Source organism: Suricata suricatta, chromosome 7 (genome assembly GCF_006229205.1).
Source record: "Suricata suricatta isolate VVHF042 chromosome 7, meerkat_22Aug2017_6uvM2_HiC, whole genome shotgun sequence".
NCBI lineage: Eukaryota > Metazoa > Chordata > Mammalia > Carnivora > Herpestidae > Suricata > Suricata suricatta.
In genome coordinates, this window is record NC_043706.1 from 93,213,716 (window position 1) to 93,238,606 (window position 24,891).

The 24,891-nt window shown below is 41.1% G+C and overlaps 1 protein-coding gene across 1 annotated transcript in view; it reads right to left on the minus strand.

The window, feature by feature from the left end:
- Nucleotides 1-13,594: 13,594 nt before the first annotated feature.
- Nucleotides 13,595-24,891, minus strand: part of SNX3 (sorting nexin 3) — a 50,938-nt gene continuing 39,641 nt past the window's right edge. Inside the window, exons 2-4 of the mRNA XM_029944049.1 lie at nucleotides 23,064-23,159; nucleotides 15,698-15,822; nucleotides 13,595-14,340 (exon numbers count right to left, since the gene is read on the minus strand). Coding sequence (XP_029799909.1) covers nucleotides 14,235-14,340; nucleotides 15,698-15,822; nucleotides 23,064-23,159 — 327 coding nt within the window. The 3' untranslated portion in view covers nucleotides 13,595-14,234. The remainder of the gene's footprint in view (nucleotides 14,341-15,697; nucleotides 15,823-23,063; nucleotides 23,160-24,891) is intronic.

The window sequence follows — 24,891 nt, forward strand, 5'->3', positions numbered from 1 at the left end:
TACCAGGATTGAGCTCCACGGTCAGGAAACAGAGAGGAGTGATAAAGCCTTCAAGGACCTCATTCATGCTTTAGCAAGGGAGACAGATATACAAATTACAATGCGGCGACAAGAGCCATCATAAATGGAGACAGGGACACTTTGCTAAGGGGACACGAGAGCAGGAGAATCTTCCCTCTTCCCTGGGATGCGCGGTAAGCCTTTACCGAGCTGCTGGCAGTTAGGCTGATTCTTGAATGATGAGCAGGGGTGAACCAGGTGGGAACAGCAGGTTAGCTGGAACAGCATGTGCAAATGCATGTTTGAGTGGCATGTTTAGGTCGAAGCTTCAGAGGTTGGAGGATATGTTGGTAGCAGCTGAAGGTAGGTATGTTTGAAACAAGATTGGAATCTGATTCTGGAGTGTGTAGACATCTTTCTTTAGGCATTGTTTTCGGCTTTGAGTTGTTATGTACCTACACACCTTCAGTCCCTGCTAGACTGTGACACCCAGGTCCCGATGTACTTAGAAAGCAGTCAGCATTTGTTGAATAAAGCGTTAGATGTGTTACTGTAGTGTACAGGGTCAATTAATTATGAGGAGATAGATTCTGTTGATCCATCTGACAAGTGTCAAGACTAAAACAACCGTTTTGGCTTCTCTAACAGCAGTCTGTACATCCCTGTAGTCACCTTGAATCCCTAGGATTCAATCCCTGGGAATTACTGGTTCCTGTGTTTTCCACCAAACCCTTCAGCATAATCCAATGTGTGATGTCTGTTCTGGATTCCTTTATATTGCACTGTCCCAAAGCACTTCACCTTATTATTTTTTAATTCATCTTCCTTACAAGTAAAATTCAGACCCTGCTGAAGAAAGAAAATGGTAGCAGTCCAGCCTCCTCTGTAACACTGCCTCCACGATAGTTGAGAAACATTGGCAGTAAACACCAGACGGGATAAGGTCAGCAGGCTGTATTACCCAAATAGCTGGCGAAGGCTGGGAATAGTACCTCCCTTCCAGAGAGCGAGCCAGTGGAGGAGTTAGAATGCCAACTTCTCGCAGCTGAAAGACTACATTACCAATGAGGCCCCTTCCCCAAAGGAGAAGGGGCCACCGTGAATTAGATATTTTTACAAAATTCTCACATCAGGGGCGCCTGGGTAGCTCAGTCGGTTGAGCGTCTGGCTTTGGCTCAGGTCATGGTCTCACGGTTCGTGGGTTTGAGCCCCGCGTCGGGCTCTGTGGTGACAGCTCTGAGCCTGGAGCCTGCTTCAGATTCTGTGTCTCCCTCTCTCTCTGACCCTCCCTTGCTTACGTTGTCTCTGTCTCTCAAAAATAAATTTTAAAAAACATTAAAAAAACACCCAAATTCTCATATCCATAAATTGGTACACAACTCTTGTGAAAACAACCTAGCAACTTGTATCACAAGCCAAAAATATTCATTCATATCTTAAGATTTATTTCTGGAACTCTGGCTCAAAAAAACCCAAACAAACCCTAAAACATAGCAAGAGTTGGAAAGTGGGTAATGGGCTTTGAGAAGGGCACTTGTTGTGATGAGCACTGGGGGTTGTATGTAAGCCACTTTGGCAATAGATTATATTTAAAAAAAATTTTTTTTTAATAAAATTTTAAAACTTAAAAAATTTTTTAATTTATTTTTTTGTTTATTTTTGAGAGACAGAGAGAGCATGAGCAGGGGAGGGTCAGAGAGAGAGGGAGATACAGAATCTGAAGCAGGCTCCAGGCTCTGAGCTAGCTGTCAGCACAGAGTCTGACACGGGGCTCGAACCCACTAACCGTAAGATCATGACCTGAGCCAAAGCCAGATGCTTATTCGACTGAGCCACCCAGGCACCCCTAAAATTTTTTTTAATGTTTATTTTTGAGAGAAAGAGAAAGAGAGAGGGGCAGAGAGAGGCAGACACAGAATCCAAAGCAGGCTCCAGGCTCTGAGCTGTCAGCCCAGAGGCTGATAAGAGGCTTGAACCCATGAACTGTGAGATCATGACCCAAGCCAGCGTTGGACACTTAACCGACTGAGCCACCCAGGCGTCCCACATAGCAAGAGTTTTATGCATGGTGGTGCTTACCATACTATTATTTATTATAGTGGAAAAATAAAAACTTCCAATAATAGAAGGTAACACAAATAAATTTAGTATACTCTACATTAATTGCTGTATCTGCAAAATTATATGGAGGTTTTAGTGTATGAAAATTTGCATAGGAAAAATAGTGGGATTATGGGTAAGTTATTTTTTATCTGCTTTCTAAACAATCGATCAGGTGGTTTTATTCTTTTAATAGCTTGACATATTTATATCTGTGTTGGTATTTTTTCATTATTTATATATATTTATTTTTACAGTTAACAAATTTATTTAAAATTTCTAGAGCTGGGGGGCATCTGGGTGGCTCAGTTGGTTGAGCATCCGACTCTTGATTTTTGCTCAAGTCATGATCTCATGGTTTGGGGACTGAGCCATGCATTGGCCTCTGTGCTGGCAGCACAGAGCCTGCTTGAAATTCTCTCCCTCCTTCCCTCTCTCTCAAAATAAATAAATACGCATTACAAAAATTTTCCAAGGCTGGAGCATTGCCTGCCTTAGTCCTGGCTGTGGGGCCCACCCAGGTGGGAGGGTCTATGGAGGTAGGTATGTGCACTCTGGCAGGTATAAGGAGGTGCCTGCCTTCTTGGGAATTCCTAAGCAAGTTCAGGGAAAATCTGCATACCCATGGTGTCTCATTAATGCCTGCAGGAAAAACAAGGGCATGGAGGCTGAAGAGGCAGATCTGTGAGAGGTGTGAGTGAGTGACAAAGAGAAACAACAGCAAGACCCCCACAGGATTTAGAGCTGGGCTATGCACCCCCTCACCCACGTGGACGCCCAGGCAGGTAAGTGACATGTCCAAGGTCAGGTGGTGGCACTGACCTCAGAGCTCAGGCTCTCCCCAGCTTCCGAAACTGAATTTTGCAGTCCATACAAAAGACCAGTTCCCTGCTTCTTACTGTGGAAATGTGTCTACTCAGTGCCTCTGTTAGGAGCTTACTTTACTTCTCGCTCCCTCTCACAGGGGAGTGAAGGCTTTCATCTCCTAGTTTCCCTTCCCACTGCTTCCCCTTTGGGTGGTACAGGGGCCTGGCGACTCCATGTGCTTGAGTGTTTCCAGGAAGGGAAGAATTTGGTCAGGGGTGTCACATTTCCGTACAAGTAGAGATCAGGGATGAAAGAACACTTTCTTTTCTCAACAAATTCTTAGAAATCATGACCACTTCCTCAAAGAACTATTGTTTGTTTGGTCTTTTAAAACAAATTACCGATATATGCAACTCTAACTAGCTGCATCTTAAAACATGTTGAGCGAAAGAATCTAGACAAAAAATTTACTTACTGGTCTGAGGACATAGAGCTGGGATTTGAACCCAAGTCTTGGTGGCTTTGAAGCTTATCATCTTTCTACTCTTCCTTGGCCTCTGCCTCTTGGCATTTGGTCTGGGCTCTGGGCTGCTGTTAGGGGAGGGCTTTGGACAAGTCCCTTCCTGTGTCTGAAAAATGAGAGACTTGGATTGAATTGCTTCTGAGATTCCTTACAGCTCTAACATCCTAAGACTCTGTAAGTCTATTTTCTTTCTTTATTTTTTTAATGTTCATTTATTTCTGAGAGCTGGAGAGAGCGCAGGAGCAGGGGAGGGGCAGAGATAGAGGGGGACAGAGGATCTGAAGGGCTCTGTGCTGACAGTGGAGAGCTCGATGTGGGGCTCAAACTCATGAACCGGGAGATCATGACCTGAGCTGAAGCTGGATGCTCAACCGACTGAGCCACTCAGGTGCCCCCCACTGCTGGTTTCTTAGTGTTGCCAAAAATGCCCTGGTCATATGAGATGTCAACATGCGGGGAAATTGGGTGAGGGGTACATGGGAACTCTTTGTATTATCTTTACAGCTTTTCTATAAATCTGAATTTTATTTATTTATTTATCTATTTATGTGTCCATTTATAAATGAGAGAGAGATAGGGAGGGAGAGAGGGAGCGCATGAACTGGGGAGAGGGGCAGAGGGAGAGAGAGAGAGAACCTTAAGCAGGCTCCATGTCAGTGGAGCTCAGTCCCCCAACCCTGGGATCATGACCTGAGCCAAAATCAAGGGTTGGATGCCCACCTGACTGAGTCACCCAGGCGTCCCTAAATTATTTCAAAATAAGAAATGGTTTTGTTTTGTTTTGGAGTACACAGTGACATGTCTTCTTGCCTCTTCCTTGGGCCATCCAATCTGTTCTGATTCTTACATAATCTCTCAGAGATACTCAACTAATAATCAGAGAAAGTGTCCATATTGTATAAATATCATTTCTCAAAACCTAAAGTGTGTCTGTGAGATACGTTCCTCCGAGTGGAATCGCTGGGCTTCTGGTTCTGATATTGCCAGTCTGCCTTCCCTGGAAGCTGTGCCAACAGTTCCTCCTTCCCACGGCTGAGGTGCATGAGGACCTGCCGTTTCACCCCCACAGACTTGTCTGTGAGACCGTTCACCTCAGTCTTATCAGACTGCCCACTCCCGAAACGCCAATGAGCAGACGTCCGCAGAATGCTGTCACAGAACAGTGGGTACACGCTGAAGCACGTCGCCCAGGCAAGTGGGGGGTGGCTGCAGTGGCCGGCCGGGAGCAGCCAGACTGTGACGAGGGGCAGCCCCATGATTAACATTCCTGACGTGAATTACTACTGTCCTCAGGAGAAGACGCTCACAGAAGGGCATTGTCTCGGCTCCGCAGCACACAAAGGGTCAAGCCTCACAAATTTGCTCATAGCGGGGGGAAAAAATACTCCACGGGTCAAAATGTTCAGATTACAGGTCCAGGAAAATCCCTTTACAGAAAGAAGACAGCAAATCCCCAGTGCAGTTGAAAGGACAAAACTTTCTTCACCTCAGAGATTCTCCAGTGAATAAACCGGTTAAACATGGTTTGGATTTACTGAACATGAAAACAACTGGATTAAAGTATAATCTAGCTAGAAAGGAAAGGAAGCGTACCAAGAATGCTAAGTCAGGACAAAGCTGTGGTGTTTGTGTGTGCCAAGCATGGACGGACATTCCAGTTTTATAAGCAAGTTTTCTTAAATGTATAACTTTCCTTTAGATCAAGATAACGAGTCTCTGCTTGCATCGGCCTCTCTGACAACACAGGTATCAAGGCAGCTGTACGGGCGCTGGGAGGTCAGATGCCCAGGAGGCCACAGGCCTGGGCGCACCAGCCTCTGGAGGCGCCGGCTGTCACGCGGGCGTACAGCGTGGGCCTGGCCGAGCTGCCAGCAGCCCGTGCAATGTGCATTGGGGTAGGCATCGCACATTTACAGGTTCTAGAATTAGAAAGACCTGGCTTTGTATCCTAGTTTCACTTTTACCGACTGGGTGACCTTGGGCAAATGACTTATACCATCTCTGCTCTTTTGGTAAAATGAGGAGAATACCCACCCATTAGGCTGTTTTGAGGATTAAAAAAAAAATTTTTTTTTAATGTCTTTTATTTTTGAGAGAGAGAGACAGCGCGAGCAGGGGAGGGTCAGAGAGAGAGAGGGAGACACAGAATCTGAAGCAGGCTCCAGGCTCTGAGCTGTCAGTGCAGAGCCCAACGCGGGGCTCGAACCCACAAACCATGAGACCATGACCTGAGCCGAAGCCAGACGCTCAACCAACTGAGCCACCCAGATGCCCCTGTCTTGACGGTTAAATGAGATAATATAAGGGAAAGGCCCAGGCCGAAATGGAAGAACCCAACAGATAGTAGGCTGGTTGTCTTCCAATCTCGGGGCACGTCCAGATCTTGCTCTGTGGCAGGAGGCTTCAGAATCTGTTACATCATGGGCTCCTAACCCTTTTTTGTATCAAGGATCCTTACTCAGATGTTTATAAAAGCATAAAATGAAACAGGACTCCAAGCCAGTTTGTTGAATACATTCCTTAAAGTGTTTTTTAAAACTTGTGACAAAATAATACATAGGTCTCTCTTTAACACATTAAATAAGATTTGAGGGTAGGTTGTCTAATAACGACAATCATTTTAAAGTATATCAGTGGCGTGCCTGGGTGGGTCAGTTGGTTGAGTGTCCAACTTTGGCTCAGGTCATGATGTCATGTCTTGTGAGTTCAAGTCCCAGGTCAGGCTCTGTGCTGACAGCTCAGAGCCTGGAGCCTGCTTTGGATTCTGCATCTTCCTCTCTCTCTGCTCCTCCTCCACTCACACTCTGTCTCTCTCAAAAATAAATATTAAAAAAACAATAAAGTAGTGATCAGTGTATTTCAAGATCTCCAACAGCAAATATGACATTCATACTTACATCTCTTTAAAGTTTATTTATTTTGAGAGAGAGCACAAAAAGGTGAGGTGTAGAGAGGAGAGACAGAATCCCAAGCAGGCTTCACACCTGGTGCACAGAGCCCAATGTGGGGCTTGAACCCATGAACCATGAGATCACGACCTGAGCAGAGGTCAAGAATCAGATGCTTAGCCAACTGAGCCACCCAGGTGCCCCCATACTTGCATTTAAAAATTGGTGACAATCACAAGTTCTGCTTATACTATGGTTGGCTCCTACATTCATAATGGAAGAAATGCTACATTCCAGTTAGAGAATATGAAGTATAAAGATGCAACTTTTTCCCCATCCAAATTCAGACCCCAGATTAAATAGTATCACCACCTCTGGTCTCAAGACTACTGATAAAAAGCATTTAAAACCTGTCAAGCCGGGGGCTCCTTGCTGGTTCAGTTGGAAGAGCATGAAACTCTAGATCCTTTTAGGCTTTCACTCTGGGTTCTCTTAAGATATTCTGTTGGTCTCCCATTTTCTGCAATTAGAAAATGATATGCCTGCATGTTGTTTTGTTTTTAGTTTGTCCTGTGTGGTATTCGCTCAGCTTCCTGGACTTGTGGTTCAGTGTCTTTAATTTTGGAAGGTTCTCAGCAATGATTATTTCAGTATTTTGCTCTGTTCTCTTTCCCTTCTGCTATTCCAGTTACATCTTATGAAAGTATCCCACAGTTTTTGCAAGTTCTGTTGGTGTTTTTTTAGTTTTTTCTTTGCATTTCAGTTTGAGAGGTTTCTTTTCTGTTTAATTTTAGAGAGAGTGTGCACAAGCAGGGGAGAGAGAGAGAGGACGAGAACGAGAATCTCCAGCAGGCTTTACACCCAGCATGGAGCCCGATGAAGGCCTCCATCCCACAACTGTGAGATTGTGACCTGAGTCACAAAAGTTGGATGCTCCACTGACTGAGCCACCCAGCTGCTCCAGTTTGAGAAGTTTCTATTGACTTACTGTCAGATTCACGGGTTCTTCTTAAACTATGTCAAACCTACTAATGAGTCCATGGAAGACGTTCTTCACTTCTATTACAGTGACTTCGATTTCTACACTTTTGATTCTTAATTTCCTTTTCTCTGATTATATTACCCTTGTGTTCTTGCATGTTCTCTTTTTCTAATAAAACCTTTAACATGTTAATCGTGGCTACTTTAAATTCCTTGCTTGATAATTCCGAAATCTGTGTCCTTTCTCCAGTCTCTCTCCAGACTTTTTCTTGCCTGTTGGCATGCCTTGTAATTTTTTGTTGAAAGCCAGACATCTTATATTGGGTAACAGAAAGTGAGGTAAATAGGCCTCCATGAAGATTTGTGGTTAGTCTGGCTAGGGAGTGAATGTGTTCAGTGTTTGCTGTAGTTATAGTGTCACAGGCTTCAAATTCCTCTAGTGTCTGCTTTTGTCTCTCTCTTCACTTTGGGTTTCCCTCATTATTCCTCGGAGTCTGTCTTGCATTGTTAAAAAGTTTTTTTTTTGAAGTTTACTTTGAGAAACAAGAGAGAGAGAGAGAAGGGGAGGGGCAGAGAGAGAGGGAGAGAATCTGTGTTGTCTGCTCAAAGCCCAACTTAGGGCTTGAACTCACGAACTGTGAGATCATGATGTAGGTCTCAACCAAGAGTTAGATGCTTAACCGCCTGAGCCACCCAGGTACCCGTCTTGCATCTTTCAGCTGTAATCCACTGTGACCATACTGGAGTCCTGGGGGTGTGGTGGTAGAGTAGGAGATGTGTGCATTCTATTATGTCCAGATCAAATCTCCGTGTTTTACTGGGCCTGTGACCTCTGTAAGTATTTCCGCAGTGATACAGCCTTGCCCCTCTGCCCCTTCCTCCTTTCTTTGGCTGCAGCATTCCTAGTCTGTTTCCTTGAAGTCTTGACCCTTGTTGACTGTATATAATTTTCCCCCTTAGGTGAGATAGCAAGGCTGGAGGGGCTGGCGTGAGAAGCATGCCCTTCTCCCAACTGGACTCCCAGACTCTGGCAACGTCTTTTACCCTGGAGAGTGGGCCTTTGTAATAAAGAAGGTTCTGGGTGTATGTCACAATGATTATTCATCTCCTCTCCCTGCCAGAGCCATGAGGGGATCTCCCTTATCTTCACTGTGGTATCTGGGGGCAAAAAGCCCGGGGACATACGCAGTTCCTCTAATACTGCAGTCTCCAGGAATTTCTCACTCTCAGGCTAGATAGCACTCAACCTCTGGAAATCCATTATTATTGTGTAAGCGTTCCTGCTAGTTTATGGCTCCAGCACTTTCTGCTCCAGGCAAACAGATTTTGACCATCAATTCTTGATGAGCTCCCCCCCCCAGACTTTGAGGTGATGGTTTGTTTGCCCTGCAACCCCAGTTCTCTGATGGGTGGGTCCAGAAAATGACACGGATTTTCAGTTTGTCCATCTTTTACTTGCTGGAAGGACAAGAGTGCCAACTTTTAAGCTCTTTACATGTCTGAGCCCAAACCGGAAGCCCCCTACATTCTGAATGGCCACTCCCTTCCCTCTACCTGAACTCCCATTTCCCTTCTTGTCTTCACATGTAGCAGATCGTCTCTCTGGCTATACTATCAGTGAGTGTTTTCGTAATGATGTCCTACCAAGACTGAGTTACTTGAGAAACGGGGCCATGGTTAACCTCTTGCCTATGTTAATATTTTGCACATGTGAAATGTTTAGTGTTGCTGTTTGATTTCATTGGATCCCTTCCATTTATGGCCTTCATTCTAACATTCTAGCAGTAAAAAGCATCTGGTAAGATGTTACCCAGTGTCTTCTAAACTTCCTTTTGTGCTTTTAAATGAATCATTGTCATCTCTGAATCAAGATCTTTTTTTTTTTTTTTTAGCAAGGTTGGAATACTGCAGATTTCACTTATTGTAAATGGAGATTTAAAAAGCAACTTCTCAAGATCTGAGAAATCCTGACTCTTGTTTTTCCCATTTATTCTTATTTAAATTCCAGGGTTTTGAGTTCAAACCCCATGTTGGGTGTGGAGCCCCACTTTAAAAAATAAAGAGGGGTGCCTGGATGGCTTAGTTAAGTATCCAACTTTGGCTCAGGTCATGATCTCACTGTTTGTGAGTTCGAGCCCTGTGTTGGGCTCTGTGCTGATCACTCAGAGCCTGGAGCCTGCTTCAGATTCTGTCTCTCTCTTTGCCCCTCTCCCCCTCTGTCTCTCTCTCAAATAGAAATAAACATTAAAAAAAATTAAAACAAATTCCAGTTAACATACAGTGTAATACTAGTTTCAGGTGTATAACACAGTCATCCCACACTTCCATAAAACACCCACTGCTCATCACAAGTGCCCTCCTTAACCCCCATCACCTATTTGACCCATTCCACCACCCACCTCCCTTCTGGTAACTATCAGTTTGTTCTCTACAGTTAAGAGTCTGTTTCTTGGTTTTCCTTTCTTTCCCGCCCCCCCTTTGCTCGTTTATTTCGTACAAATTCCACATATGAGTGAAATCATGCAGTATTTGTCTTTCGACTTTGCTTTATAATGACTTAAGTAGCTAGGTTAAGATCAAATCTGACCAAATCCTAGGAAAAGGGCCTTCCAGCTTAGGTGTCCAAACCTAGCTGTTTCAGAATCATTAGGAGCTTTACAGAAAATTCTTGGACTCAGTCTTAGAGAGTAATTATGGCACACAGCTAAGTGTAGAAAATAAGACACTTCTGATCAGTAAGCTATTCATGTCCAAAAGTGCTTTTTATACCCACACTTAAAATAATCTAACTAAAAAACAAAACAAAACCTATCCATTCGTTCATTCATGCTCAGCCTCGAGGACACAGGAAATGTTACTGAAAATTCATCCTTTCTTCACTAAATTAATTGAGCACCAGGTAAGGGCTGGTTACCAGGTCATAGGCCCCTGTTCAAAAGAAGGACATGCACTCATGCGCGGCTTTTAGTCAGACATCCGTACAGCCTGCATCCAGAGCCATCACATCCTGGGTAACTGAGCATGTCACTCAGCTTGCAGGGCCTCAGTCTTCTCATCTGTAAGGGTGCCTTACTTGATAGGGTTCTGTGACAGAGATCCCGAAGGAACTGTTGCGGAAGACTTCTCGTCCATCCTCCTAAAGCAGTTTCTAGCTCACTTCCTGTCCAAACACTTGCACACTGTAATAATCACAGCTGGCAGTTCTCGACTGCAGTCCAGCCACATGTCAAATGTTAACTGTGAAGGCCTAGAGGCCAGCAGCCTCCTCCCTGATTGAGTGTATTTGCCCTCACTCCACTAACCAAAATAGATCAAGCTGAAACAACAGGATGAGGACTTTTAAAAAAAGATTTTATATTTAAGTAACCTCTACCCCCAGTGTGGGGCTCAAACTCCTAACCCTGATATCTAGTGTCACATGCTCTACCTACTGAGACAGCCAGATGCCCCAGGACAAGGACTTTTAATCTAGAGGTGACCATAGCAAGAGGGCTGAGCTCAAAAGCCACAAGATGTAATAAAAATATGTGCACCCCCCCCCTCCGCCCCGCCTCCTCCCTTCAGAGGTCATCATCACAACCGAGGGGCACAGTGGCAGAACATCTAAGAAGGAAGTCAAATACCAGATAAGCCTATGGGTTTAATGGTATCATTGCTGCTACTACTAATGTATTGAGGACTACCACTGCCATCGGATAACTGAGTCTTTGCATGTCCCAGTACTGCTGTCCTATGGATTTTACATTTAGTCCTCAGAAAATGTAAGTCACTATAGGTACCACTGATGCTCACCGTTTACAGCTAACAGCTGAGATAAGGCTGAGAGAATACAGAGCCTGAGACTCTTGTAACATAACTCACTGTCAAATTAATCTAAATTTTAGAAGACCCTTAAGGGCTTCCAGAACCTTCTCCTATATGGTTAGAGTTAATAGCAACTGCATTTTTACTTCACAGGATTAAAGGTGTCCTTTTAATACGGACCATGGTTTTAAGTCTCTAAGAGACAACAGTGAGAAGTGCCTTCCCACATTAGGCAGAAACATATCACCTGAAATAAGCAACATGTCACGTAATGAAACCTTCAACCTTTTTTTGTTTTTTATTTTTGAGAGCGAGCGAGAGAGCAGGCGAGGGGCAGAGAGAGAAAGGGAGACAGAAGGTCTGAAGCAGGCTATGTGCTAACAGCAGCGAGTCAGAAGCAGGGCTCAAACTCACAAGATCACGTCCTGAGCCAAAGTCGGATGTTTAGCCCACTGAGCCACCTAGGCACCCGAAAACCTTCAACTTTCTAAGGGCATACCTGCCCTAATGCAATTGTAGAGGTTAAAAGCAAGCCAGCAGTAACACTGCTGGGGATTTACCCCAGGGATACAGAAGTGCTGATGCATAGGGGCACATGTACCCCAACGTTCATAGCAGCACTTTCTACAATAGCCAAATCATGGAAAGAGCCTAAATGTCCATCACCTGACGAATGGATCAAGAAGATGTGGTTTATATATACAATGGAATACTTCATGGCCGTGAGAAAGAATGAAATCTGGCCATTTGTAGCAATGTGGATGGAACGCGAGGTTGTCATGCTACGTGAAATAAGGCAGAGAAGGACAGATACCATATGTTTTCACTCATAGGTCTAATAGGAGAAACCTAATGGGGAAACATGGGGAGGGGAAGAGGGAAAGAGAGTCAGGGAGCGGGAGGGAGACAAATTATGAGACTCCTGAATACTGAAAACGAACTGAGGGCTGAAGGAGGGGGAAGTGGGGGGTGATGGTCATGGAGGAGGGCACTTGTGGGGAAGAGCACTGGGTGTTCTATGGAAACCAATTTGACAGTAAACTATGAAGTTGGAAAAAAAAGCATTTCCCTATCACTGGACATTTGGATTATTTCCAATGTGATTTCAATTACAATTAATGCTAGAATTAAAAAAATCCTAGCACTTAAAAAAAAAAGTAAGCAGGCCAGTGGTACCTGGGTGGCTCAATCACTTAAGCATACAACTTCAGCTCAGGTCAGGATCTCACGGTTTGTGAGTTTGAGCCCTGCACCAGGCTCTGTGCTTACAACTTAAGAGTCTGGAACCTATTTCAAATTCTGTGTCTTCCTCTGCCACTCCTCTGCTTGCACTTGGTCTGTTTCTCTCACTCTCTCTCAAAAACAAATAAACATTAAAAAAAAAGTAAGCAGGCCAGTACAACCCATCCCAAGCCACGTTATTCTTTTGTCTGTAAATGATCGAAACCAAAAGAATTCCATAAGAAACGTCACGCCACTGAGGTTTTTCTGTTGTGGGAGGTTTAGCAGCATGTCTAACTTCTGCCCACTCAATTCCAGTAGCATTCCCCAGTTCTGACCACCAAAAAAGTCTCGCGATATTGCCAAATGTGCCCTGGGGGCAAACGCATCCCTGCTTGAGAGGAATTGATTCCGAGCTGCCATTACTCTGTTGGGCATAGCAAAACCTGACCGTCTGAGAGTAACTGAAATGTCCAGTTTGTGGAATTGTGGAATATTATTTAAGCAACAAAAGGTCTTCCAGGGCTGCTCTAATTCCTAGGACTTCTAACCTGGTGGTCTTCCTTGTGTGGCTGAGACCGAAGCTGGTTTCCTCTCAAGTGGACCGAGCTTCTCTAGAGGATATGCCACTGCAGGGGGAGGTCAAACCTTCCTGACCTGGTGGTTTAACTCTGGGTCACAACAGGCCCCCCCAAGCCACCAGGTGTCATGCAAATTCAAATTAGAGACCACATTGTGACTACAACACAAGTTAGCAAGGAGTCATACATTTTCTGGTTTCTTATCACTTATATGAGTCAGGCTAGAATGCTGTGCCCGGTTCCCTGGGTTAAAGAGGGCAAAGTGTGCCACCGTCCAAAGCCAAAGAGAAAGCATGAATGCAGATCAAGAAAAGTTTGTTTAAACAAGTCACTGAAGTGAATTAGGAAAAAAATTCCTCTGCAAAATAGGAGGCACAGGGCTGACTTATCCTAAAAGGCCTTTCAAGAATGACTTGAGATTACAAAGCATTTTTCAGATACACAAAATGCTTCATAACAACTCTGTAAGCTTTAAGGAATGCTTCTTTTAGTGCATCACTTTTTTTGTTGTATAAAAGGAAATACTCCAATTCAAAGGGTGGTAGCATATTTGATATCACCACTGTTTAAGAGGAATGGTGTTACGGGAATGAGAAGTATATAATTAGTAAATAATCCCTCTCAACAAGTGAGTTAAGTAGGACAGCCATAAAAGGGGAAAAAAAAGAAGCTGGAGGCAACACAATCAGTGCATATCAGAAATGCATTTTTATTTTTATTTGAAAACAACTTAAATTTTAGACAAATGATTTTAGTATATAAATTGGATTTTGTTTTTATACAGAATATAAAGATTTCCCTCATTGATCTTCCACGTGAAGGGTATTACAAGCCTGAAGGGAGGTACCTTCTGCACACGAGTGTGTATCTTACACGTAGGGGCTGGAAACCAATGGTGTAGTGCTTCTACACATAAATTAGGTCAAGTGACATCGCATATTAAAAAGGGGTATGAGAATATTCTAGTTAATCAGATTCAAGAAGCAAACAGGACACAAAAACTGTGCAGATAAGACCAAGTCAGTAACTTTAGTTAGGACACTGCAGATTATACTGGATAACGGGTTTGTGGGGCTGTAGCGTGTACCACATTAAAACAGCAAGGAAGAGCTAGAAAGGCTGGAAGGAGGGATTTTCACTAAAGCAAATTAACTTCTTGTCAACTGCCAAACAAAACAAAACACAACTGAGCATATGAATGTTAGTATACTGAAGGCATGTTCTACCAGTTTCTGTGCAGCATGCTAAGAGTTAGAACTTCTTCACTGGTGCATATGGGTCATTAATAGTCACAGAAAGTTTTTTTTTTTTGCCCCTTTTCACCAAATTTCAGGCATGTCTTATTTTAGATGGAGTATAGCTTTTGTCTATAATTTCATCCTGTAAAAACATGTGAAGACAGCGTTCATTTTGTGCCAGAGGATGACCAGCGACCCTAGGAATAAAAATTACAAATTTAGTCTTACTGTTTCATAAAAGTGGGTCAGGAGTCACACACATATTCTACAGGTAAAAAGCATGTATGATTTAGCAATAATAAGTGGACGACCCATTAGGCTATGCTCTATCAACTAATGGGAAATTTCCTTTCCTTTGGTTCACAGGGTCATTTAGAAAACTTAATCACTATCTTGGCACTGCTTCTGACACACGTACCCGATAAACTCCTTTATATAGCAGTCTGTACATTCACAAAATAACCTAAATGAATTTTAATGTTAAAAGTGAAACATGTCATTAATTCTAAGAATCCATTTTAAAGAAGGAAAAGATATGGATCAAAATTAGAAATACACTCAAGTTCAATAAAAGCACAAAAGGGCACCAAGAGGCACAAGTGTTCACAATTTTTCCTTCTTTTTCCTTTTTTTTTTTGGCCTGCTTTAAAGGTTTCCATTACAGACTAAACACAAGACCAAAATGGGTAACTTCCATTTCTGAATTAAAAAACACCTCAGCTAGCACTGCCTTCTCCAAAGGAAAGCATGTTCATAAAAGACAACGAAGGTGATGTGCTGAACTAGTTAAAGGGTTTGTACACCTTCCCCTCCTGTTCACCACCCACACATCTTCAAATTACTAGATAAAAACTGAGGTTGATGGTTAATATGTAACCTCATACAACCATCTTCTCCCTCCAGCATTGGACTTTATTTGGTCAAATTTAAGGCCAACGCACAATTTATAGCAAGTCCCTTCCTAAAATTAACTCTGTTATTTTGGCTTTTAAAAATGGCTATATTTTGAATAAAATTAAAAGCTAGAAATCTTGGTTTAAGAGTGTCTAAAGTAAAAGATAAACAATTTTACGTATTCTTACATTTTGAAAAGAAACATTTTGCCGTGAAAATTTTAAATGTGCACCTTTACACAAGACATGCTGATAATACCTCTATCTGCAATCAAACAAAATGATTGCAAGTGTATTGCAAGTTTTATTGTTCATGCTAGAACATACCTTAAATGAGAAAGAATCATAAGTAAAACTATTTTTTAAATGCTGCAATTTTAAATGTAATTTGCATAAATTAACCAAGAAAAACAAATATAAAACTTAGGTCAACACAAAGATACTCATTTTAATCACTCAAGTGTGTTAATATTTATCACATGATATTCAACTTGTTATATACTTTTACTTTATTTAAATAATACAAAAAGCTAGGTAGGAAATGGCCAAAAAGAAAAGCAATACTACAGCTTAGCTTAATATCTAAATTACGAGTATTCACCTCAAGTTGTCTCAGAACACTATTCGCTCTTACACCCCTTGAAGTATAGAAAGTACTTACTTGTTTATAAACTGCTCCAGACCTTGCTTCCTTTCTTCAATAAAATTGTCATCAAATATTCCATCATCTCCTCTAAAAGGAAGCTGACGCAAAAATGCTTTTCCAGGGAGCGGGGGAACTACAACCTAGAAGAATATCGGAAAGAAGTTCTTGAAGATGCCTGACTGGGTTGTGAAAATCTATAGAGCACAACATGAAGACAAAGTACAGATTCACTATGACAGCTAGTCCACTGTTAAACTAGTGATTTTCTTTAAGTAGAAAAGAAAATCAGTAAAAAGCACACACACAAAAAAAACAAAACTAAAAAAGAGCCAATGTTTTGGAGGCAAGATAACCAAAGGCAGACAGAATAGCCCATTAGATCAATGCTCCTTAATGGCATGGCCCACAGCTTAAGTTTTCCCTGAACTTACTGAAGCACAGGTATACAAAGAGAACATTCAAGCAGTGGTGAAATAAAGGCTATGATGCCTTCAGTTTTGATGCCACTTAGGGAAGACCATGTTTTATTACAATGAAAAACTACAGAGATCAAAACCAACTTTCAATTCTTCATTTCAATTAAATGAAGAAATGAAATAGTAACAACATTCTCTCCAGCACGGGCCGGTAAGAATTCTGTGGCCTATTTCCTCCATCTCATACCATCTTTGTACAGTCTTTCCTACTTGTGTCTGAGGTGATGATAAAAAAAAAAATCAATTCTGTCACTACACTTCCATTTTCTTTTTTTCTTTTTTTTTTTTTTATGTTTGAGAGCGAGAGAGTGCGAGCGAGCAAGCACGCATGTGAGCAGGGGGAGGGACAGAGGAGAAAGAGAATCCCAAGCAGGCTCCACAATGTCAGCAAGGAGCCTGACGCAGGGTTTGCTCTCTTGAAGCATGAGATCATTACTTGAGCTGAAATCAAGAGTTGAATGCTTAACCTACTAAGCCATCCAGGTGCCCCATCACACTTCCATTTTCTAGGCTAAGAAACATGTCAACTTTCTCCCAAATATACTACCCCATCTTTCCCCAAAGACCTGTCATTTCTGTCTTCCTACAAAGGAATATCCTGTTGTTCCCCTTCAAAGTCTAACTATCCTCTAGGGTCAGCCTATACTGATCTCTTTCTTCTAGGAATTATCTAGAGCTCAAATATTTGAGTTAAATAGCACCTACCTATTTATTTTGCAGGTTAGTTTGGTTTCCCTGTCTTATGGTTTCTCACTTATGGCACTATTAACATTCTGAGTCACATTGTTCTTTGTAGAGGTTGGGAGGGTAAGGGAAGGAGTTTCTGGCTGCACGGTCGAATGTTTAACAGCATCCCAGGCCTCTACCCACTAGACTGGTTAGCACCCAGAAGCACCCCCAAGTTGTGACAATAAAAACTATCTCCAGATCCTGTCAAATGTCTCCTAGGGGATAAAACAGGCACTGGTAGAAAATAACCAACTTATCCTATTAAGGTCTTCAAATCAAGGATCCTGTCTCAGGCTTCCTATGTGATTTTAAGAAAACCTGGACTCACAACACAACAGAAGCTCAAATATCTGTTAAATGACTAACAACTTAGCTCAATCCATATCTTACACCAAAACAGAGAAAAGGTGTAAGCAAACAAATCAAAGGACTATAAATAGTAAACAGAGTAATTATGTGCACTCTAAAAGAGGTAAAACTTTAAACCCGATGCAGTTTCTATCCTAAAACAATCCAGCTAGGTAAAAAAACAGGAAAGAGCAACACAACTTCATAAAGAAGAGCAAAGAACAAAATGAATAGCAAAGAGCAAAAAAGAAACACAAAACCAGATACCCAACATAAAATTCATGATTCCCTCCTAGATCTACTCTCCTTGATCCAGGATCAAGGATTAAGACATCTAAAGATTTATCTAACTCAGCCTTAGTATTCCTGTTCTTTTTAATTTATTTTTTTAACATTTATTCTTTTTTCTTTTGAGAGATAGAGAATGAGTGGGGGAGGGGCAGAGAGTGAGAGAGACCCAGAATCTGAAGCAGGCCCCAGGCTCTGAGCTGTCAGCACAGAGCCCGAAGTGGGGCTCAAACTCACGCAACATGAGATCATGACCTGAGCTGAAGTCAGATGCTTAACTGACTGAGCCACGGCTGCCTTAGTATTCTTGAATCTCTCTCCCTACATTAGTATTTGTGGAGTTGAGTGCTAAAACCTGCAGGGACCTTACAACTGAGAAATAGATCATGACCATTAACTGAGCTCCAGCAGAGTGGTTTTTGTGAAGGGCAGGGATAAACATCTGTATCTATGAAACCACTATGAACCAATGCACTAAACAGATGACTACCATTAATTCAAGACATAATTCAGCATGAATGAAATTTAAGATCACTATGTATTATCTGCAGAGATATATTCTTCCTAACATAATATTCAAAACAGTCACTGAAATGGATGGTGAGGTTGTAGGTAAAATGATTAATGATCTACAAAAATCCTGAGTGGCTTGCCAGCTAAAATTCCAAAGATCCTCTTCAACATCAAATTATTTTTGCTGAACAAGTCTGGAAAGATCTAGTTAGAATTCTTATACCCATCTAATAGTCATTAATCCAAAGATATGTGTATACATGTGGGGTAAGAAGTAGGAAAATACTTGTCCAGCATAATATAGTGAAAGCATACTAAAATAAAGGCTAAAAGATATCACCATAATGGCCAATAAACACGATAAAAACCATCTACTTTCTAGCCTCCTATAACAGATCTTAGTTAAAAGTACTTATAAACAGGGGCATGTAGGTGACTCAGTAAGCTAATAAGCATCTGACTGTGGCTCACAGTTTGTGAGTTTGAGCCCCACATCAGGCTCTGTGCTGACAGCTCAGAGCTTGGAGTCTGCTTCTGACTCTGGGTCTCCCTCTTTCTCTGCCCCTCCTCCACTCACACTCTCTCTCCCTCTCTCAAAAATAAAAATTAAAAAAAAATGTTTTTAATTGAAAAATTTTTTAAAAAGGTATTTATAAACAAAATAACTTAATTGTTCTTAGCAATGCTGTAATAGAAGTACCACTGTCACACAGGTTAAATCCCTCAGATATTTAACTGGTCTATTAGAAGTGAAGTATTGTGCTTCACAGGACAGTAACAAGTGGAAACAATTCATAGATTAAGAGATTTTTGTAAATCAAATATCTCATAAGAGACTTCTAAGAGTTTTTAAAAAATATATCCTAGGTACAAATTAATAGTAAGACAGGGGCGCCTGGGTGGCTCAGTCGGTTAAGTCTCCGGCTTCAGCTCAGGTCAGATCTCACGTCCATGGGTTCGAGCCCCGCGTCAGGCTCTGTGCTGACAGCTAGTTCAGAGCCTGGAGCCTGTCTTCTGATTCTGTGCCTCCTTCTCTCTGCCCTTCCCCCTCTCATGCTCTGTCTCTCTCTGTATCAAAAATAAATAAAACATTAAAAAAAATTAATAGTAAGACAAAACACTCAATTAAATGGGCAAAGGATCTGGAAAAAAAAAGATTTCTCCACAGAAGATATATAAATAACTGATAAACACATGGAAAGATGATCAACATCATCAGCCACTGGGGAAATGAAAATCAGAACCACAACAATATTCCAACTTCACACAAACTAGGGCAGCTGTAATAAAGAAGAGAGACAAATAGTGAAGTGTTGGTGAGGGTGTGGAGAAAAGTGGAACTCTCATACACTGTTGGTGGGAATGCAGAATGGTGCAGCTGTTTTGGAGAACAGTCTGGGAGTTCCTCAAAGTTAAATAGAGTTGTCACAGGACCCAGTAAATATACTCCTAGGAATATATTCAAGAGAAATGAAAATATATGTCCAAACAAACCTGTACATAAATGTTCACAGCAGCATTATCTACAATAGTCAAAAAGTAAAAATAACCAAATGTCTACCAACTGACAAATGGACAGATAAACTGTGGTATATCCACACAACTGAATATTATTTGGCAATAAAAATAAATTAGGAAAAAAAAGAACTAGTGTTTAATGTTGAAAGCACCCTCAGTGAAAAAAGCCAGACACCAAAGACTACATATTCTATGCTCCTATTTATATGAAATGTCCAGAATGTGCGAGCAAGGGGAGGCAGAGAGAGAGGAGACAGAGAGAATCCCAACCAGGCTCCATGCTATCAGCACGGAGCCTGAGTTGGGGTTTGATATCATAAACAGTGAGATCATAACTGGCACTGAAATCAAGAGTCAGATTCTTTTTTTTTTTTTTTTTCTTGTTTATTTTTGAGACAGAGAGAGACAGGGCATGAGCAGGGGAGGGGCAGAGAGAGAGAGGGAGACACAGAATCCGAAACAGGCTCCAAGCTCTGAGCTGTCAGCACAGAGCCCAACGCGGGGCTCAAACCCATGAACTGCAAGATCCTGACCCGAGCTGAAGTCGAATGGCTTAACTGACTGAGCCACTCAGGCACCCCAAGAGTCAGATTCTTAACCAACTGAGCCATCCACGTGCCCTTGAATTTTACCCATTTAAAGGGTCAACTCTATGGCATGTGAATTATATGTCAATAAAGCTGTTCAGATTTTTTCAAGTGATGCTATATACTTTCACTAAATGTTTATTTAGCACTCCAGTGTGCCATGTGTTATGTTAAGCAAAGCCCAAAAGCTATCACTTTTTCTCGTAAGTCAGGCAGAGAACGACAAATACGGTATGATCTCACTTATAGGTAGAATCTAAAAAGAAAATCAAACTCATAGCAACAGAGAGTAGCAGAGACTAGTGGTTACCAGGGATTGGGAGATGGGAAAAATGACGACATGCTGGTCAAAGGGTACGAACTTCCAGTTATAGGATGAGTAAGTTCTGAGAATCTAATGTAAAGCATGAGGAGTATAGTTAACAATACTGTATCATATACTTAATCGTTGCTGAGAGAGTAGATCTGAAATGTTCTTACCACCAATACCAAATAACTAACTAACTAACTAGGTGAGGCGATGGTATATTAACTAAGCTTACTGAGCTCATCATTTCACAATACATACATAAAACAAATTATTATATTGTATGCCCTAAACTTACATAATGTTATTTGTCAATTATATCTCAATTTTAAAGCTGGAGAAAAAGGACACTTCTTCCCTATGATCATAAAAAATTTCTTCTTTGTTACCCATAACTTTCCTAACTTGTTCTGTACATTTAGTCTTAAAACCATCTATAATTTATAGAGTGAGTTACAAATTTTTATTTCTGGACAGCCAAATGTTTCAACCCCATTTACTGAATATAAATTCTTTTCCCTACTGATTGACAATGTTATTTTTGTTCTGAGCTAAATTTCTAATAAACACGCAAGTCAGTTGCTAAGTTCTATATATTCTAAGTTCTACTACATTCGGCTAACTTATTTGCCTGTTCCTAAAGCAATAGCAAACTGTTTTAATTACTAAAGCTTAAGATAAACTCTGATGTCTGCATACATGCTCAGTACATGCTGGAAACAGACTCTTCTTGAGCTTTCTTTGACTGTAAAGCTCATATAAAAAGCTCTACAAGTTCATAAAAAAAATTAAGATTTCTATTAGAATTTTATGAATTTGTAAATAAGTTAGGAAATAATGCTTTACTTTGATCAGCTTTACTGCTAAAATGTCACCCCTACGGGAGGCCTTCCTTTGACCACTTTATGAAAGAGTACTCTCCTGGAACTCCTCACTTCCTGCTGTTTTTGTTTCTTAGAACATATCCCTCTCAGACATACTATGTATCTTCCAATTTCTTCTGCTTTCCCTTCACCACCACCCCAACTTCCCCAACTGAATTTAAGTATCATAGAAGTGGGGACTTATTCACAGCTCTAGCTATAACTCATTGAACATACAGAATGAGCTCTCAAATGTTTATAGAGTAAATGAATCTTTAAAAGTGAATATTCCAAAACAAGAATGTACGTATTTCTATTTATTAAGTTCTGCTTTTGCCTTTAGTGAAGTTTTGAAGTTTTCTTTACATGGGTCTTATATTTCTTTTTTATTCATAAACATTTTATATTTTGATAGTCTTTTTTTAAAATTTATTTATTCTGAGAGCCAGAGAGCAAGCATGAATGGGGAAGGTGGAGAGAGAGAATCCCAAGCAGGCTCCGCATGGTCAGCGCAGAACCCCACATGGGGCTCAGCGCCACGAAATGTGAGATCATGACCTAAGCCAAAATCAAGAGTCAGACACTCAACTGACCAAGCATCCACAGGCCCCTATACTTGGATAGTCTGTTGAGTAAAATTCTTTTTCCCTTACATTTTGATGGAATGCTATGATGTGTGTATACTGCTCTTGTATCCAGCCACAGGTATCTGGTTAAGGAAGTTTTCCTTCCACTTCAACTTCTCACACTTCAGAAATGAGGAGAAGGCAGCCTGACCCTACTTCTGGGCTCCTACCATATCAACCTCTTTCCTACTGGACTCTAGTCATAAAATAACTTTTCACCATTCTGAGCACACCATACCCTTCCAAGACTCCATGTCTTTCATCTTCTGACACAGGGGTGAAATTAGGAACTAGAAAGAGATCTTGCCTTGCTGATTTTTTTCGCAGTCAAAGCCACCAAGATTTTTTTCAAGAGATTATTTTTACCAAGGAATATAACAATTTTAAAATTGCATGTAGTGGGGCACCTTAGTGGCTCAATCAGCTAAGCATCTAACCCTGATTTCGGTTCAAGTCATGATCTCACAGTTGACAGGTTTGAGCCCCCCATGAGGCCCCACAATGACAGTGCAGAGCCTGCTTGGGATTCTCTCTCTCCCCACCTCTCACAGACCCTCCCCTGCTCTCTCTCTCTCAAAATAAATAAATAAACTTTAAAAAAATTGCATGCAGCAACCTGTTATACCATGACCATCATTTAAAAAGCTAAGCTGAAAAATATTAGGACATATCAGAATAACGTTAAGTACTCCTGTTATATATACATGTGTGGTGATGAAAAAAAAATATTATGAGTCAGTAAAAAAAACAAACCTGGAAATGCACTGATATATGAGATGTATTAAGGAAGACAAACTTGGCAAGGAGTGTTTGGGAGGGCAAGACTGAATAGGAAGATGAGGGAAAGGAAGGAAGTAATAGCAAAAAAGTTCTAAGAAGAAGTGTTATCCAAGTATGAGTCAGTAAAAGGCCTCAACTGGGCCATTTAAGTAGACAAAGAGTTCTGAGCAAAAATTTTCCTTTCCTTCCTCCATCTCTCATAAAATAAGATGAAACTGAACTCCTTGAAAAAAAAGAAGTCATATTTGCTTTTACCTCCTTCATTCTAGCTAAGTTTTCTGAAAGGTCCTTAAACATTAAAAGTCAGAGTGTTTTGCTTTAAAGTCCCATTACAAATAATTCTTACCTTGCTCTCTCTTTCTAATTCACTTCGCAGCCACTCAAAGTCACTGTATCTTCTTCTAACAGTAGATTCCTTCAGCTTGAAAATAGGTAGATTTGTCTGAAATTAAAAAAAAAATCACTCAAGTTGAAGCATGAGACAGGGACTTCAAAAAAAAAAGAGGCTGGAGGATCTGTTTGTCAAATTGATAATATGGCAAGCATGGTTACCTTACGAAAATCATAAAGTTATCAAGATGACAACTGTACCTCTAACAGTAAAACCTTTCTAAATGTTAAAGAAGTGTATTATTTACACTGCAGTACATTTATGGTTTTTATTTTTATGTTAGAGGGAGAGAGAATCCTAATAAGCAGGTCTGAGCACTCAGCAGGGTCCAACATGGGTCTTGATCCCACCACCCTGGGATCATGACTTGAGCTGAAATCAAGAAAAGGACACTCGTGGTGCCTGGGTGGCGCAGTCAGTTAAACATCTGACTTGTAGCTCAGGTCATGATCTCAGTCAGTGGGTTAAAGTCCTGCATCAGGCTCTGTGCTGACAGCTCAGAGCCTGGAGCCTGCTTCAGATTTGGTGTCTCCCTCTCTCTCTGCCCATCCCCTTTCACACTCTCTCTATCAAATTTAAAAAAAAAAAAAAAGGGACACTCAACCAAGTGAGCCACCCAGGCACCTCTAGAGGACAACCTTTAAAATGCATATCTGTACATATGCTTTAGGATATCATTCTGCCTGAGGACACCTCTGTACATAAGTGTAGGTCATTTTTTTCTGTTTCAGTGAGCTGTACAAATGTCAGCTGAACAGAGGTGAGATAAAGCTAGATCTGACTGCTATCTGCTTTAAATAGTTCCTTACTATACAATGCTCACAGGGGAGAGAGATCTTAACCACTAAGAAATGAAATAAAAAATATTTTATTATGACTGGATTAGATGCTTCACAATAAAAAAATAAAGGATTATTCTTTATTACATATAGTGTATGTGTGTATGTATATATGTATACGTATTTTTAAATAAGTAGGCAAAATTATTGCAGAATTATTTACCTTTTATATGCTAATATAGTTGTAATTTTCCACAAGGTAGTTAAAGCATGCAGCATTTCCCAGTTTCAAACCCTTTCCTAATTTAACTATTATTCAAAAGTCTCACATCTCATGCTCCCTAGAACACATTTCAGAAAATGCCACATATTGTAAAATACGTTATCTACAGTACAACCAATATTATGATCCTCATAGATGTGCTATATTTTGGCTTATCTAATGCCTTCGACAGCCATAAGAGTGAAATACAGATAAGCAAGTCCCCAATTCCCAAATCCCACATGATAGTGGGTGTGAAGTAGCTTAGCAGTAGTGCCCCTGACCTGAGTGTAATGATGTTACCCAAAAGCCTTTGCATGATGCTATGCAACAGGGGAGCTAGTTTTCAACACTAATCCTGATAAGTGGGAACTCCCTCCTCCCCATCTAAGGGAGGAAAATGTATCATCATCTTTGTCAACAGAGCATATCCAGCAAAGAAAAGACAAAAAGAACAGGGCATTCAGGCCACAGAGAACTACAGAACCAAGCAAACAAACACTCTGCATAGAACACTCCAATATTCTGCAAAACCTTTTCAAGATAGGATTCTGAATCAACAAACTGATAAAGATTGCGAAAGATTGGATGACTTTTTCTAAGTATAGAAATGAGTCTGAAAGTAAAGGGTCTCAAAAAAGAAGTTAAAATGTTTTTTTTATCATGTAATTTCTGTCCTTGACGGAATGTATTAAATAAGCAAACACCACCAACAAGCAAAATAAGTACTACAATGTAAAAG